Consider the following 16,626-nt stretch of genomic DNA (forward strand, 5'->3'; position numbering starts at 1 on the left):
CTTTATTCATTGAATTTCTAGTCATACCTATTCCAAAAGTTCAGTATTGGTGAAAGGGATGTAATAATCTCTATTCAATAGTTATTACAGGTAAGAAATAACAGAAATCCCAAATCCACCTTACTGTTTCATGTCACTAGCAGTCACTGTGACAATATGAAACGTATCCTTATTAGTGCTGGTTTGCCACAGCAATGGATATATGACAATATGAATTACCAGTGTGTAAATTGTTCTTGACTACTTATTCCAGCTGTTAAAATCCTGTTCAATGAAAAGGTGACAGTTTTTCTCGCTTGTGATTAGAAATCATGTTTTTAAAAAATATTTTAATTTGTACCATTGTTGCAATCAGTAATATTTAAACTAGTCTATTTGAGACATTGCAGTAAATGAATATCAGAATTAATTCAACATTTTATTTATCAGTTATACAAAAATATGCCTAAATTCTATATTTTATAACTTGGAGAGAGTCAGTTTAATATCAGTGGTGAAAGGCACTGATCTAGAAAACAGGCTACTGTGAATTCTGGCCTAATTTAGAAGCCAAATGGATGACTTCAGCACCCTGGTGACACAGTGGTTAAGTGCAATACTGTAGGCAAACTTGGCCCATAGCCTGAAGTTCGATACTGAAAGGCTCAAGATTGACTCAGCCTTCCATCCTTCCGAGATCAGTAATATGAGGACCCAGATTATTGGGGGTAATATTCTGACTCTGTAAACCACTCAGAGAGTGCTGTGAAGTATATAAGCCTAAATACTATTGCTATTGCTATTCAGGCAAAAGATTGGGCTATGAGAAGCTATTTCCAAAATTGATTCCAAGACAACTGCAAACTTGTCCAGGAATTTGGCAGGAGTCAACATTGACTTGAAAGCACACAGACACACAAACAAACATTCACAGGACTGCAGAGTACTCAATTATTATGCATTCCTTTTTATGAACTTGGAAATAGATAGATTAGATAGATAGATAGATGATAGATAGATAGATAGATAGATAGATATAGACAGAGATATAGTGATAGAAATAGATATAGATAGATAAATGATAGACAGAGATAAAGAGATAGCTCTCTCTCTCTCTCTCTCTCTCTCTCTCTCTCTCTCTCTCTATATATATATATATATATATATATATATATATATATATATATATATATATATATATATATATATATAGAGAGAGAGAGAGAGAGAGAGAGAGAGAGAGAGAGAGAGAGAGAGAGAGAGAGAGATGCATTTTTCTCCTTTTTTGCCATTGTAGATTAAATTAGATGTAGATTATACTACCATAGGGTAGTTTTATAGGTGTAATGCAGATTAAAGGAAGAAAATGATCTTAAACTCATTTATTTTCTTATCTGTTGCTTTAAGATTATGAACACAAAAGGACATGGTTAGGACCTCTGCTTGGATTTTGACTGAACAAATATCAGGCAGAAAGAATCACGACCAATTTCTTAGCTTGCTGCATAGGCTTTATTCAAGCCTAAACATAAGAATCTAGTCAACTAATGATTAGCACTAAATTGGTGCTAGATAAGGTTCAACAAAATTCAAGGGAGCCTGGACTTGGATCTCTTGTGGCAACACAAGGACTTTAAACTGATGATGCATTTAACTCCACCCTTCATCTTTGCCTACTCTTCTCTACAGTACTCAGCATGATGGAATGGGCAGCCTCCAAGTCCATGAAAGTTTTCCAGTAAATCAGTGCTAGCTACAATAGTGAAACTTAACCCAGGGATTGAAATGGAAAAAGGAATATTCCTTTACCATATTGTGACAAAGCCACAAAACTGGAAAAAACTCTTGTAAATTATTGTTCATAATAAATCCACTTTAATAAGCTTGTTGTACTTCAAACCCCTAGGAACTGGTAACTAATCCCTTTAGTATGGGGGAATGTATACTGAAGTGGGGTTTAAACCATTTTAATTATTTATTTAGATCTTACTAATAGTATAAAAGTAATATGTGAAGTCAGTGATTCCCTTTTCAAGGCTCAGTCCATGTAATCACTTGAACAGCTTTTCTGTTGCCCAGTCATCTAGTAATCTAAATATGTGGCATTCAAATGTTCGTAGAATTTGTCAGATATTTTACATTCTAGTGACCCATCAAGCACAATTTCACGAACTATGTATGGTGGACTTTCAGAAGTTGTCCTCTTTTACTGTTTGCCTATAAATCCCAAACTGGTAGAATAGCAAGATACAAAATATTATAAAATTGGGCTGCATTTGTTGAGATTTGTCTCAAATTGTGTCGTCTGATGGTTTATGGGTTGGCTTTGAAGTTAGTTGAAGCTTTAATTTATTGACGTAAATTTTTTATTTATTTATTTTATTTTAATCCCATTTATATCCCGCCCTTCTCTGAAGACTCAGGGCGGCTTACAATCTAAGCACAAATCAAATGTGCTTAGCAATAGCCTTAATTCTATGTATATGCCTGCTTATTAGGGCTTTCGCCCCCCCCAAGTGGCATTATTACAAAGTCAGCTTATTGCCCCCAACAATCTGGGTCCTCATTTTACTTACCTCGGAAGGATGGAAGGCTGAGTCAACCTTGAGCCTGGTGGGACGCGAACCTGCAATAACTGCAGGCAGCTGGTGTTACTTAAGGAGGCATTAGCCCACTGCTCCACCAAGGCTCACTATACTACCCATTTTACACACACAGAGAGAGAGAGAGAGAGAGAGAGAGAGAGAGAGAGAGAGAGAGAGAGAGAGAGAGAGAGAGAGAGAGAGAGAGAGAGAGAGAAGGCTCTTATATTGTTTTGCTTTTTTTCAGTTTAATAAATTGTAGCTGATGAATCTCCACTTGTTACTTAGGGATCAGATGTGATCCTTCCTAACAAATGCAGATTCATTAGCATAACTCAATTTCATTCTCTAATGCACAGGTGTCAAACTCGCCATGTCACATGACGTGTCATGATGTATCGTGACTTTTTTCGCATTGCCAGAGCTGGGGTGGATGCAGCCACCACATGATGTAACCGGCCCATGGGCCGGCAGTTTGACACCCCTGATCTAATGTGTCTCTGAAGAAAAAGCAGATGCAAGTATTTTCAACAGACTTGCTTTAAAATGTTGATTTACCAGCATATAGACTGGTTTTTTACCTAAACACTAATATGCCTTTTATGATCTATCCTATTCCATGAAGTGTCATGCTTTGCCATAGAGACCCAATCTTTTCTAGGAAGGGAATATTTTTCATGAGCAAAAGCATGCTAGTTTTCTACCATAAAGTTTCATGAGGATTAGGTTGTGGCCATGCAAATGAGTTAAGATTTGTTAGCAGAGCTTAATTCCAATCTCCAATATGTCTATGTAAAATGCTCATTTTATAAGGTGCTTTCATTGTCTTCAGTACACTTTATCCCTTAATCTGTTCAAATGTTATGAAAATGCAGTTGCAATGCTTTCCCTGACAGAAAACATTTTTAAATGTTAATTTTTAAAGCTTGAATTAAAACATGTTAAGTAGAAACACAGATTAAAAATAAAAGAGCTGGCCAAATTTCGTATACTTGAAAGAATGATTTAATTTTTTATAGGTGAATTAAGAGGATTGAGAAATTGTTTATTTTTACTCTTCTTCTTTCCTCCCTCTCTCCCTCCCTCTTTGTCAGTAACAGCAGAATTGGTTTGGGCAAAGATTTTTTTTACCTTTTTATTACAAGACCTAGTTTTCATGTACAATTAGTATATACACCTATTATTTCCTATAGAAAGATCTCCAAGAGAAAATTACAGTACATCTAATTGTTGCTTTATTCAGTTGATTCTTTTCTACAAAAAATAATAATAATTATCTCCAAATGGGGTTAAAATATAGATAATTACAATAAAAGTAATTTTAAAAATTTGTAACAAAGCAAATTTAAAACTAATTATAATTTAAAATAGAAGCTAAAACATAGGAAAAACTTAAGACATATCTTACACTATTGTCAATCAGTCTTCACTGTAGCCTATCATAATTTGCCATAAATGCCTGGTCTTTGTAAGATTAGGATCCTAGAAATTATGTGTGTTCCTCATTTAGGCTCTATATTTCATATGATGGAAGAATATAACATTAGCTTTATATCATATTTTTGTTTTAAATGCCTGATCAACACACTTCACCAACCTCTCATATACAGATTGCAGTTCCAGGATGCCTTAGATCAGGGGTGACAAATTGCCAGCCCATGGGCCAGATGCGTCACACCAAAACCATGCCTACCCCATTGCCGGGAATGGGGAAAAAGTCGTGATACGTCACGTGACGTCGCAAGTTTGACACCCGTGCCTTAGATACTGTATATAGTAGACAGAGATGAAACCAGATTCAGATATTCAACTGAATATATGCAGCACTCAGACTAAGGGGAACTGTCTCTCTTGCTTTTCAACTCCACATGTTCATCAAGTGGTTTGTGTTCATGGAAGTACACCTTCCGTGAGTCAATCCTCAACTCTGCCTTATTAGAATCCAGGATCAGAATGAAAGTTGCACTTTCTTTCAATCTCACGTGAGTGGAGCTTTCTTTGAGAGCACCAGCTGAACTTGTAAGAGGCAAGGCAAGTCCCTATTTTCTGTCCTATCTCAAGTCTTTTAACCATTCGTCTGAATGCTCGAAAAGGGCTATAGATAAAATGTCATTGTCCATTGACAGAGCTGTTTCCAGAAATAATCTGCTCTCAATGTAAAACATTTTAATTATGTTTGCCTGTCTTATTTATATAGGCCTGTTTAGATATTCAGTGTGTAAATGGGGGATGGCAAGTTATAGTCCTGACATCGCATGTTACTTTCAGATTAATTCCAAAATCCTCTGCAAATAATGAATTTAGGTAAGTTTGTCTTTTGCTCATCTTAAGTAATATACTTTTTTGGCTCTATGTAATGGCCACCTAGGATAGGCTTGCTGTAGAGCAGGGGTGTGGGAGTTTTCTTCAGTTACTGATTCTCTGGAATTAATTGAAGGATTTAGGTGGAAAATATAGGCTGCAAACACAAACATTTATTTCAATTTAAAAAAATCCTTCTCAGTAGTGATTTTTAAATATTTAATAGACTTATTCCAAAGTGATGTCAGAGATCATAAATCGTAAGATACAATTATATATCATAAGATAGTAAATCATAAGATACCAATAGGTAAAGGTAGTAGGAAAGATTTTTACTCAGAAATCTTCTGTCTTCTGAGTAATTAAGCCTTTGGAGTTAGCCTTACCTTTTACCTACAGCTTCCCCAGATTTTACATAAACTCTATAGTTTTTGGGGGAAATAAAACTATTCATCTTTTAAAATTATTAAAATATTAAATACTTTCTTCTAAACCATTACCAAAACAGAGCAATGTATATAACACTTATAGTATATGATTCTATAGACTGCATTCTTTGTTCAGTTATATCTTGCTGATTAGTGCACTTCTGGCAAAGTTTCCAGAGAAACACTGGTTAAGTCTTTGCATTAATTTCTATGCAACGTGTTGTTGAGATGTAAGAAGCACATATTAATTGCTTATACAACAAGATTTCAGACAACACAGAATCAAAACCTGATTCACAAATCCTGCTCCAGCATTAGTCTGCTGCAAAAAAGGACACAGTGGGAACCCTTTAACAGCCCAGAAGGGCTATTTGGGAATATAGGTAGTCCTCAACTTACAACCACAATTGAACCCAAAATTTCTGCTGTAAAGCAAGACAGTTAAGTGAGTTATGCCCCATTTTCTTGCCACAGTTGTTAAGTGAATCACTATTTGTTGTTGTTAGCTGTGAAGTCGTGTCCAACCCATCGCAACCCCATGGACAACGTTCCTCCAGGCCTTCCTGTCCTCTACCATCTTCTGGAGTCCCTTTAGGCTCACACCTACTGCTTCAGTGACTCCATCCAGCCACCTCATTCTCTGTTGTCCCCTTCTTCTCTTGCCCTCAATCTTTCCCACCATTAGGCTCTTCTCCAGTGAGTCCTTCCTTCTCATTATGTGGCCAAAGTATTTGAGTTTTAGCTTTAGGATCTGGCCTTCTAAAGAGCAGTCAGGGTTCATCTCCTCTAGGACTGACCGGTTTGATTGCCTTGCAGTCCAAGGGACTCGCAGGAGTCTTCTTCAGCACCATAGTTCAAAGGCCTCAATTCTTTGCGTCTCAGCCTTTTTTATGGTCCAACTTTCACAGCCATACATTGCAACTGGGAAGACCATAGTCTTCACTATATGCACTTTTGTTGACAAGGTGATGTCTCTGCTTTTTAGTGTGCTGTCTAGATTTGCCATGGCTTTCCTCCCGAGGAGCAAGTGTCTTTTAATGTCTTGGCTACAGTCCCCATCTGCAGTGATCACTATAGTGTTAAGTTAGTAACACAGCTGTAAAGTGAATCTGGCTTCTCCACTGACTTTGCATGTCAGAAGTTCACAAAAGGTGATCACATCTCCCTGAGACACAGCAATGGTCATACATATAAGCCAATTGCTAAGAGTCTGAAATGTGATCACATGATCGTGGGGATGCTGCAACAGTCATAAGAATGAACAACAGTCATAAGTCACTTTTTCAGTGCTGTTATAACTTTAAACAGTCCTTAAATGAATGAATGTAAGTCGAGGACTGCCTGTGTAAGTCCCGTTATGGAATGTAGTGAGGAGGTGTATGTCCTGGAGGGAGGGGATACATTCCAGAAAAGTAAGAGGCAACTCAACCCAGATGAAGACAGTTTCTCCCTAATAATCCACAGAGTTTATTGTAGATGCAGAAGGTAGACTCCAGTCTAGCAAGATTTTGTCTATACATGTGAAACATGAAAGAACTCAGCTCAGAAGAAGGAGCACATGTCCTTCTTGGTTTGAAACCTGACAGTCCTTCCTCACCAGCAATTTGTTCTTCCTTGAAGCCAAGCATTTTGGTGTATGCTCTGGCTTTACACCCATAGATGCTTTTAATTTTTCACCCTCAGAAAGTCCTTTACATGGGTAAATCTGCTGCCTGGCTTTTAGCAAATGAACAATTCATAGCTCTTTCTTATCTTCAAACTCTGGGTTTTGTTTTGTTGTTTTTTTTAAAAGTAGGATAGTCAGTTCATAGGAGCTATAATCATCGTATTTCATGCCTCAAACTGCAGAATGACTCTCCTCTCCTTTACTTTTGTCTCCTTTTATATTCATGTTCACAGCTGTCATGTCCACTACTGCTCCTAATGGATGGTTTTTATGTACATATATCTGAAACTCATAATGTGAACCGTACTGCTGAACACGTTGTGAATATACTGCTCTTCTTTAAAAAGGTGGTTGTTGTTTTTTTTCCATCTGCAGTATTGACTAACTGTCGGTGTTTGATGTATGGGTTACCAGGCTGATGTAGACTTATGGTTAGAGCTTAAGTTGTTAGTTCTGCTTTTGCAGCCAATTCAGAATAACTACAGATGCCTCAAGATATTAAAATTGACTCCTCAAATGGACTCAGTGTGGGAGTTTCATTGGTTTTAAATTGATAACAGCTGAAAGGGAATGATTAAAGCTGTATAAGGGCATAGAATGCCGCTCAGTTTTTCCCTTCTCCCTTTTCACAACTTCTCGCAAACAACTCTTTCTATGGGAATTTCCTTCCCCATGGTAATAATAAAAGTATTTCATTCTTTTAAATTTCCAAATGATAAATAAGGCCATTTCTAAAGGAGCAATTCCTGAGAACCTAGGAAAAAACTAGGGGAGGACAAAATAATTTTCTATTCTAAAGGGAACATTTTAAGTTAAATAGCATTCCATAAGGTGGACATTGTGTCTATTTCCCAGACATTGGAGCTAAATAAGTTGGATGGGAGACATAAACTGTCATAACAGGAGATTAGGAGTGTTATGTACATCTTTGCTTATCTTCACTACTCCCTACCCCATTATTAAAAAAAATGGGAGGGGGGAAGAAAGCATAAGTTTTAAAGAACAATTTCAGAAACAAATCACACAAAGACCTTTTGCTTTCTTTAGTCCCTTGAGAGCAATTATTGTTTTATTGGAAAAAAATATTCTGTATGTTTCTTTATCCCAACAAGACGTAAACTACTTAGATATGGCAAAGGAAAAAAAATTTTTGAAAACAAAACAAAACCCAACAACAAAGAAACTTCCAATATATACATCCAGACATGCATGATATAGATTCTTTTAATCAAGATTTCAAGAAACTTTAATATGCTGGATTCTGGAAGTTGGTTCCAGCCCCAAAGGTAAAAGTGTTGCTTCACACAGATTAAGTAATTATTACTCAGCTAACCCAATTTTGGCTTTGTCTAAACCAAAATTGTATTTTGTGTTCCTCAAAGTTGCAACAGAAAAACCAATGAATGCACACATTTGGATTGCCACTATTTGAGGGAACACCTGCTGCCAGCATCAAGTTCCCTTCGTCCAGTGCGCTCGCAGAGGGAGGGTCTTCTCAGGGTGCCGCCGGTAAGATTGCCGGCGGATAACACCCAGGGAGAGGGCCTTTTCTGTGGGTGCACCTGCCCTCTGGAACCAGCTGCCCGTGGAGCTCAGGACTGCCCCTGACCTACACTCATTCCGCCAGGGCCTGAAGACTTGGCTCCTTGAGCTCTCTGACCCAGGCTGAGAATTTTAACTGGGGTTTTATTTTCAGGGATAATTTAATCTTTTAATTCTCTTTTAACTTTGTATTTTATATTGATGTGATTTTATTTATTTTTTTATTACATTTATATCCCGCCCTTCTCCAAAGACTCAGGGCGGCTTACAAGCTTAGCAGTAGCCTTCATTCTATGTATATGCCTGCTTGTTAGGGCTTTCACCACCCCCCAGTGGCATTATTACAAAGTCAGCTTAATTGCCCCCAACAATCTGGGTCCTCATGTAAACCGCCCTGAGTCCTTCGGGAAAGGGCAGTATATAAATCTGATAAAATCTAAATCTAAATCTAAATCTGAACAATGACACCATAATGGCAAAGGATTCAATCCATGAGTGCAGACTGAGAGCGAAGTATGCGTTACTCCAAGTCTGAGGAAATTATAATTATAATTTTGTTTTAGATTTTGCAATTAGTATTGGACTGAGTTATCATCCCTCTCTTTTGTGGAACAGAGAAACCAAGTGAAAATTCATTACCATTAAACTAATCAGAGAGATTTCTCTGCCACTGGAAACATCTGAGGGGAAAAACTGGAAAAAGAAATCGACACCTCCCATTTTGTAAATCAATCTCTGCACACCCAATAAAAATTAGTAAAAATTGAAAGTCTCTGAAAATGGTTCCTCTTTTAAGGCTGGCCCAGCCAACGTAGGGTGGGTGTTTCCAGCTCAGCTCAGTAATGAATTATATTTTCTGAGAATCTGTTCTTTATGTAGACAGAGATTATGTTGCCTAGCGAAATGGAAATTTTTCACCAAAATGTTGTGTTCATCAAGGATGGTATCACAAGTACTTGATTGCAAATTTGCGTGATGAAAAAGTGCAAACAAACAAAGACTTCCAGTCACTTTTGAGCATCTGAGGCCTGGAAAAAAATGCTTTTTTAGTAGAAATATCTGAACAAAAACTGGTGGTGTATCTTCAGACAAATTTTTCAACTTTATCCACAGCTAAGATGATTGCTCTGTATTCTTTGAACTAATCTATACAATTTCTTTACAAATAATGTTGGCAAATTTTCACAAAATGCAAAATATGTAAAAGAATGAAATGTGGGCTCTTTGAAACAAAAAAAATGAGGTTTTTACTTGAACACACTAGGAGAGGCAGAATCTAGAGATATCATAGTCTTTAATGTTGTGCAGGTTACTATTTATGCATCCTTTCCTAGGATTATTTTAGGCTTTGCTAAGAAACATCGATTATAGAGTGCTGTCAAAGAACGTCTACACTAATTTTCCAAGTGTCATGCTCTGCTGGAAAGGTATGCAAAGACTATCTCTAGGCTTAAATGATGATCTTATAGCCACATTGTTTAAACATTTTAAACTGCTTCCATTGAATGGTTTTTCTCATAGGTTTGATTCATTTTGATTCTGCTGACAAAGTACCCATTAAGGAGCACTCTCTTCATAATTTGTCAAAAATATATAGCAGAGATGAAGGAGGATGAAGCTAATTTGTAATCTCAGAGCACTAACCTAGTTATCCTGACATACTTCATGATGTACACCCTCAGCCAGCCAGAGGATTAAAGTTATGAAGCACACACACAAACACACAAAAAATCAACATTTTGTAAGCTGTACAATTTACAAGCATTGTCAAGGGGTCAGGGTGACTTATTCTTAGTAAAATAATAATTAAACATTTGTCAAGGGAAAAATGTCAACTTTGTACAAAACGTTGGAGAAAATGCTGTAATGAAACTTATCTCTTTGGTTTTTTTAGATTTATATCTAATAAAGTTATTGGCTGTCTGTAAATGATGTAATAGAGAGGCATAATATAATAATATAATATAATATAATATAATATAATATAATATAATATAATATAATATAATATAATATAATATAATATAATATAATATAATATAATATAATATAATATAATATAATATAATATAATATAATATAATATAATATAATATAATAAATATAATAAATATAATATAATATACCATTATTAAATTATTTACCTGGTTTGGTACCATTACAATTACTGTATAATAACAATACTACCTTATGTCTTAAAATTTTCTGGACCTTTTCTTTCTATCCATGGTTTATAATCCATCCAGTTCTCTACTGCTGCTGTGTAGAGTATATGTACATGGTATGTCTTGTTATGATAAATAATGCAATACAAAGTGTTATTTTTTTAAAAAAAACAGTGGATCATTTTATTTATTTAAATCCTGCCTTTATTATTTTAATAAATATCTCAAGGAGGCAAGCATACCTACCAGTAATACTTCTTCTCCTATTTTCCCCACAAAAACTCTGTGAGGTGGGTTGGGCTGAGAGAGAGTGACTGGCCCAAAGTCACCCACTTGGCTTTCATGCCTCAGGTGGGACTAGAACTCACTGTCTCCTGGTTTATAGCCTGGTGTCTAAGCCACTAGACTAGAGCAAACTGGTTTGTCCTATCTGAAGAGTAAGATATTGGCATGCCTTCCACTCTACCTTCATATAGTAGATTATATTATTTCATATCACTGTGTGCTCTGTGAAAAAGAAGAACAGTTTCAGACCTCCAGCAAACTTCTCTGTTGTTAATTAAACAAGCCTGCTATTTTTCAGGCTTCTGAACAAGCTAGAAAAGGGATGTTATTCTTTTAAGCAATCAATTTATTGAGACTTTTGAAACAATCACATCTTGTTATCAGCCTCGTGTTGAAATCTGAAAAAGAGAGGTTGCTGTAATGAATATATGAAGCTATTTGTGCTTATTCTTCAAGTTTATTCTTGTATGAAGTCCAAACCCTATCCTATTAAATATTTTAAATGTACATAGGCCAGTTGGTTTTATTTTAAAATACAAGTAGTGTCCTTCAAAACTTAGTTTTCAAGCACAATTTACAAGCATTTAAAAACACAATTTGAATTTGAAATGCAGCTGCAAATACAAGTATAAACAATCTATTAGACTGATGATAGCACCAAATAGGGTTTTTCACTTATGGGACAGTTAACATTTTCTAAACTCAGATTCCCCATCAAACAGCTGTTTTCACACAAGGCTAATATTCTCTGGATTATATTACAATGCTCTATACATTTAATTGTTGTGATGTCAGTACAACCTTCCAGGTTGGCTTTTCTAAACAAACCATTGGCTACGTAAGATCACAAGGGAACAGCAGCTTAAGGCAGCAAGTTATGATCTCTGGACATGCAACTGTTGACCCTCAGCTATTCTTAAAATATTTTCTGGAAGACAGATCTGGGCTATGGCTTACCTACTGACATTCAATAGGAATAGCATTCAATTATCCAGTCTGTTTTACTTTTGCATGTTGAAGGAGAGTGGAGGACATAGCATTTTCACCTTACATAACAACCTGACATGCAGATGATTACAGATGGGGCTTGCACAGAAAAGGATATCTCTGCTTATGTGTTCTGTAATACAGCTGACAGTTTCTAATATCCACACCACTCAGAACAAGCTGTGGACATCCTTAACTCAGTGTGCCAAATAAAATAAATCAGAAGTCATAACTCATGGCCTCAGTCCCAAGGAAAGAAATGGGTTGCAAATTGGTCATACATCAAATTTATCTCATTGTTTTTCAGTGATATAGTCACACAATTTGAGTACGGATCATTGTTATGTATGCTGTATATCTAGTAAAAACTAATCACACATAATGTTCACAAACATAAGGCAAAACCTGGAATGGAATTCTCTAAGTTTCTTTGATATTATGTTTGACAAGCAACTTTGCTTGCAAAACTAGGTAAGTGGACAACAAAACCTTTATAGTTTACTATTCACTTTGTTTCACATTTCAGAGGGCTTATTTAAAGTGTGGTTTCTGTTTAATCAGCCATTCTGTTTTGTGTTTTCTAGATCAGATTTTTGGTGCTTACCTACACAATGTGTGTGAACATGATGGCTCTACTGTCCCTTACTTTGTTAAAATGTGTATAAAAGCTGTTGAGGAACGAGGTATGTATTTTATGATCTACATACATTCCTAAATATAGCTGTATATTTATAAGTGAGATTTTAAATTCTGTCTTTCATTTACCTACTGATGGATAGCTGGGTGTTAAAACTACAATGGTATCAACCCTCCCCACTTTTCTTAAACTTCCTAATATTCTTTGAAATAAGTATGTGCCATCCCCTCCTTTTTTTTCTGGACAGTCACTGATATTATTCAAAATAAATAGCAGCAGTGGGTCTCTTGCCCTTACAATTATTTGTTGAACTTTTGTACTTGATTACTGTCACTGTTTAAAGCCTATAATGTTTACTGCCTTTAAAAATATGTCCTTGTAATGTATACATTCCATTTTCTGCTTCCAAGTAGTTTTCAACTAAAATGAAGTTAGCAATCAAGTAAAAGATATTTTGAACACACAAAACCAACTTTTATGAAGTTCATGACAAAAGAAATCTACTTTTATACAGCAGTTGTGTTGTATTGCATTGTGCCAAAAACGTATCCATCAACAGCACCCTACCTTCTAAGTTTCCAGTACCCTTTTGCAATCTATTCTGGAGGGATCGTAAATCCTTCAAAGCAGCAAAGGGGAGTTAAGGGAAGTGCTAGCATAAGAAGACAGAGGATAAGGGGAAAGCGTAATACATTCATAGAAATATGCTCATGTAATATTATATGTATGCAGGGTTAATGGTGTATAATTCTTGGAAATTCCATTTTACTCATATAAGTGAATTAGGAAAATTATATTCCCAGGATATCAAATAGCTATGAAATATGGAAATATTAGAGCCAGAAATATGCAGTGGAGATTTTGGAATGTGGGGGTCTCTTTTAGGATTGCTAGCTTTTGAAGTGACTACTGCAGCTGTCTCTTTATAAGCTTTTTGATCTACACCAATTAGTGATAACATTTAGCAACATTTCATTAGCAACGTCACCTACTGATTCTACAGATCAATCCCCTGGAAAAGTAACAAGACCCCAGTTTGTTTTACTTTACGGTTTTGTGGTTAGTTAACCAACCAAGCCTGTAAAAAGAAAGAAAATATAAATATAAATGATCTAAAATGTAGATTCTGGATTAAAAGGTATTTCAAGTTTCATAGCTTGTGTTGATACAATTTTTTAAAAAGTCACTCCTGCTGAATTTGGAGCTTTTACCATTCTAATGTTAAATTTCCACTGGCTATTCTTGCTCATTGCAAGAGAATTAAACAAGCTTTAGTGAAAGAACACACTGATTCACTGCTTATATTCATAAAGTGCTCATTGGCTGCTGGAATAGTTCCTCAGTCCTAGGTACTTCCTATAAGGTAGCATTAAACAACTCAAATCCCAAGTACTATAAAATACGGTAACTGGTTTCTGGATCAAATTAATTCATTGAAAAATGCAGTCCTGTTTTAAAAATGTCCAATAGTAAATGCCTTTGCTAATACAATGTTCTTATTTATTTTATTGATTGATTGATTGATTGATTGAATTTCTACACTGCCATCTCACTGCATAAGTGATTCTGAGTGGCTTATGAGTAAAATGAGATTTAAAATATTAAAATATGTATTAAAGATAATAGAGATGTTAAAGAGAATAAATAGATATGTTAAGATAATAAAGATATTATTATCTTTATTTATTAATATTACAATATGTTTTTTGCCATAGACATTACAAATATCAGGAAAAGGTTTTTTTTTCTGTTGTTGAAAGATTCATTTGGCATTTTACCTTGGCTTTTTCAATGCTGTTAGAAACTTTAATTTTAAAATGTTCTCTAACTCTGCTGCTTTGAAACTTTTAAGGCATTAAGAAATATAGTGCAGTTTTAACATTGTTGTTTTTGCTGATATTTATAGTAGACAGAAACTTTATTTCGGTCATTTACCAATAAAAGCACAATCAATAAAATGTACCACACAAAACTATTCCTTAACAACAAGAATTGTTACTAACCATTTATGGGTGAAGTTTACTTATAATTTAGGAAAATGTTGCTACTTTTAGAGAAATACATTTATCTTTGTTATTCATAAATACTGCAAATAAACATCCGAGTGCCTCAAAATTACTCTGTATACCTTGTAACAGGCTACAGACATCTAATATGTTTCCTTGAAAAATACATATATACATACTGTATATACATATACATATATATTTTCAGGGATGCATATTAGATGTTTGTAGTCTGTGAGAAGGCATGCAGAATAATTTTAATTCTGTAGAATAATTTCTATAAGTATTGCATGATTCTGCTTTGATTTGTATGCTTCCTTCTCTGTATTTACTATAACTTTAAGCTAGCATATGGCATTAGCTAGTAGAGATATAAATAATAACTAATCTCAGTGGTATGTGATAAAATTTGCATTTTATCACTATTTATGACTTTGTCCTTGGTATACAATTTTTTTCTTTTCCTGGACTAGGATTATAATTCCTGCGCCTTTACTTCTGTTTACTCAGTGTGTTGTTTTCACTAAATTCTGGCACAAACTATTCCAGGACAGCAGTAATTTATGTGAAGCTAAATCCAATGTTTATGAAAGCTTCTGATGACATTTTAGACAGGGATTGGTATTAGGAAGCCATATGTGGAGGTGCCAAGTCTCCCAGCATGGCTGGGACTCAACAGATTTAAAGCCCTCCTCCTAATGGCCAGATATGCCTCCAGCCAAGTTATTCAACTACAGAGTCATGGGAAATACTTATGTACCAATTATGGGAAAGGCATAGTTAATGAAAACTGTATGTTTACTTACATAGTCTTAGTAAGAGGGCCTAAACATTCATTGCAGCTGGCATCTTGGCTGAAACAGAGAGCTGTGTCTCTCTGTCCCATCTTCATACAGTAACCTTATAGTTTGTTTCCTTGAAGTTGAAAGTTTCTTTTCTCTCTCTGAAGAACCTCCATTACAGAACTAGATTGTACTAATCTGAAGTATTGCTCGCTGTGAAAATAAGTACTGGCAGCGGAAAAGCCTCAGGTATAACATTCCGTATCTTAAAATCAGTTTAAATTCACCTGAATTCATATGTGAGTTTCACATTGCACATTTACTGGCAATTTGCAAAAAATCTTGTCTCACTTGATTAACATTGCCTGCTAGATGTGGCTATAAGCTACACAAAATCATTTTAAATTAAAACTAACAATAATATATTATTTTCATGTGTCATACAGGAGAAGATATACTTTAAAGTAAATGGGATATGGAAAATAATAATATTGAATAAAGAAAAGGAACATCAGAATGTATCAGCTAGTAATTTCCAACTGAACTGATCAAAAACAATTTCTTGATGCTAAAGGTTTCATTGAAAATGTTTCCTATCCACTATCATTGCATTGCATTATTATTTAATAATTTGTCCTACTAGTATTTTAGCTGGTTGACAGTCCCATGTCTTACATCCTTATTCTTTTGATTGTGAATAGTGAAGGAAGTTATTTTAATCTAAATGAATACTCTCCTGTAAAAAAAATTTAGACCTTAATGTTCTGCTTTTTTCTTTGTTAGCTGTCAGTTTAACATTAATATGTTAATGTTAGTATATTAAGAGCTGTGGTGGCATAGTGGTTAGAATGCAGTATTGCAGTCTAATTCTGCTGATTGCCAGCTATTTGATTTTGACTGGCTCAAGGTTGACTCAGCCTTCCATCTTTCTGAGGTCACTAAAATGAGGATCCAGATTGTTGGGGGCAATAGGCTGTAAACCTCTTAGAGAGGGCGGTAAATTACTGAGAAGCGGTATATAAATCTAAGTGCTATTGATATAATATGTCATTATTAAAGCCCACCTTTATTTATTTATTTATTTATTTATTTATTTATTTATTTATTTATTTATTATTAAATTTTTATACCGCCCTTCTCCCGAAGGACTCAGGGCGGTGTACAGGGCAATAAATATAAAAACGAAGTACAAAAGTTAAAAAACAATTAAATATTATTGCTTAGACTAGAAATCCTGTGGAAGGAAAAGAGTAATTGTTTTGTGAA

At 35.1% G+C, this 16,626-nt stretch overlaps 1 protein-coding gene across 1 annotated transcript in view; it reads left to right on the top strand.

Moving 5' to 3' along the window:
* Positions 1-16,626, top strand: part of ARHGAP15 (Rho GTPase activating protein 15) — a 474,106-nt gene that overhangs the window by 272,502 nt on the left and 184,978 nt on the right. The window contains exon 10 of the mRNA XM_083348755.1: positions 12,520-12,618. Coding sequence (XP_083204881.1) covers positions 12,520-12,618 — 99 coding nt within the window. The remainder of the gene's footprint in view (positions 1-12,519; positions 12,619-16,626) is intronic.

This window comes from Vipera ursinii, assembly GCF_947247035.1.
Source record: "Vipera ursinii genome assembly, chromosome: 1".
NCBI lineage: Eukaryota > Metazoa > Chordata > Lepidosauria > Squamata > Viperidae > Vipera > Vipera ursinii.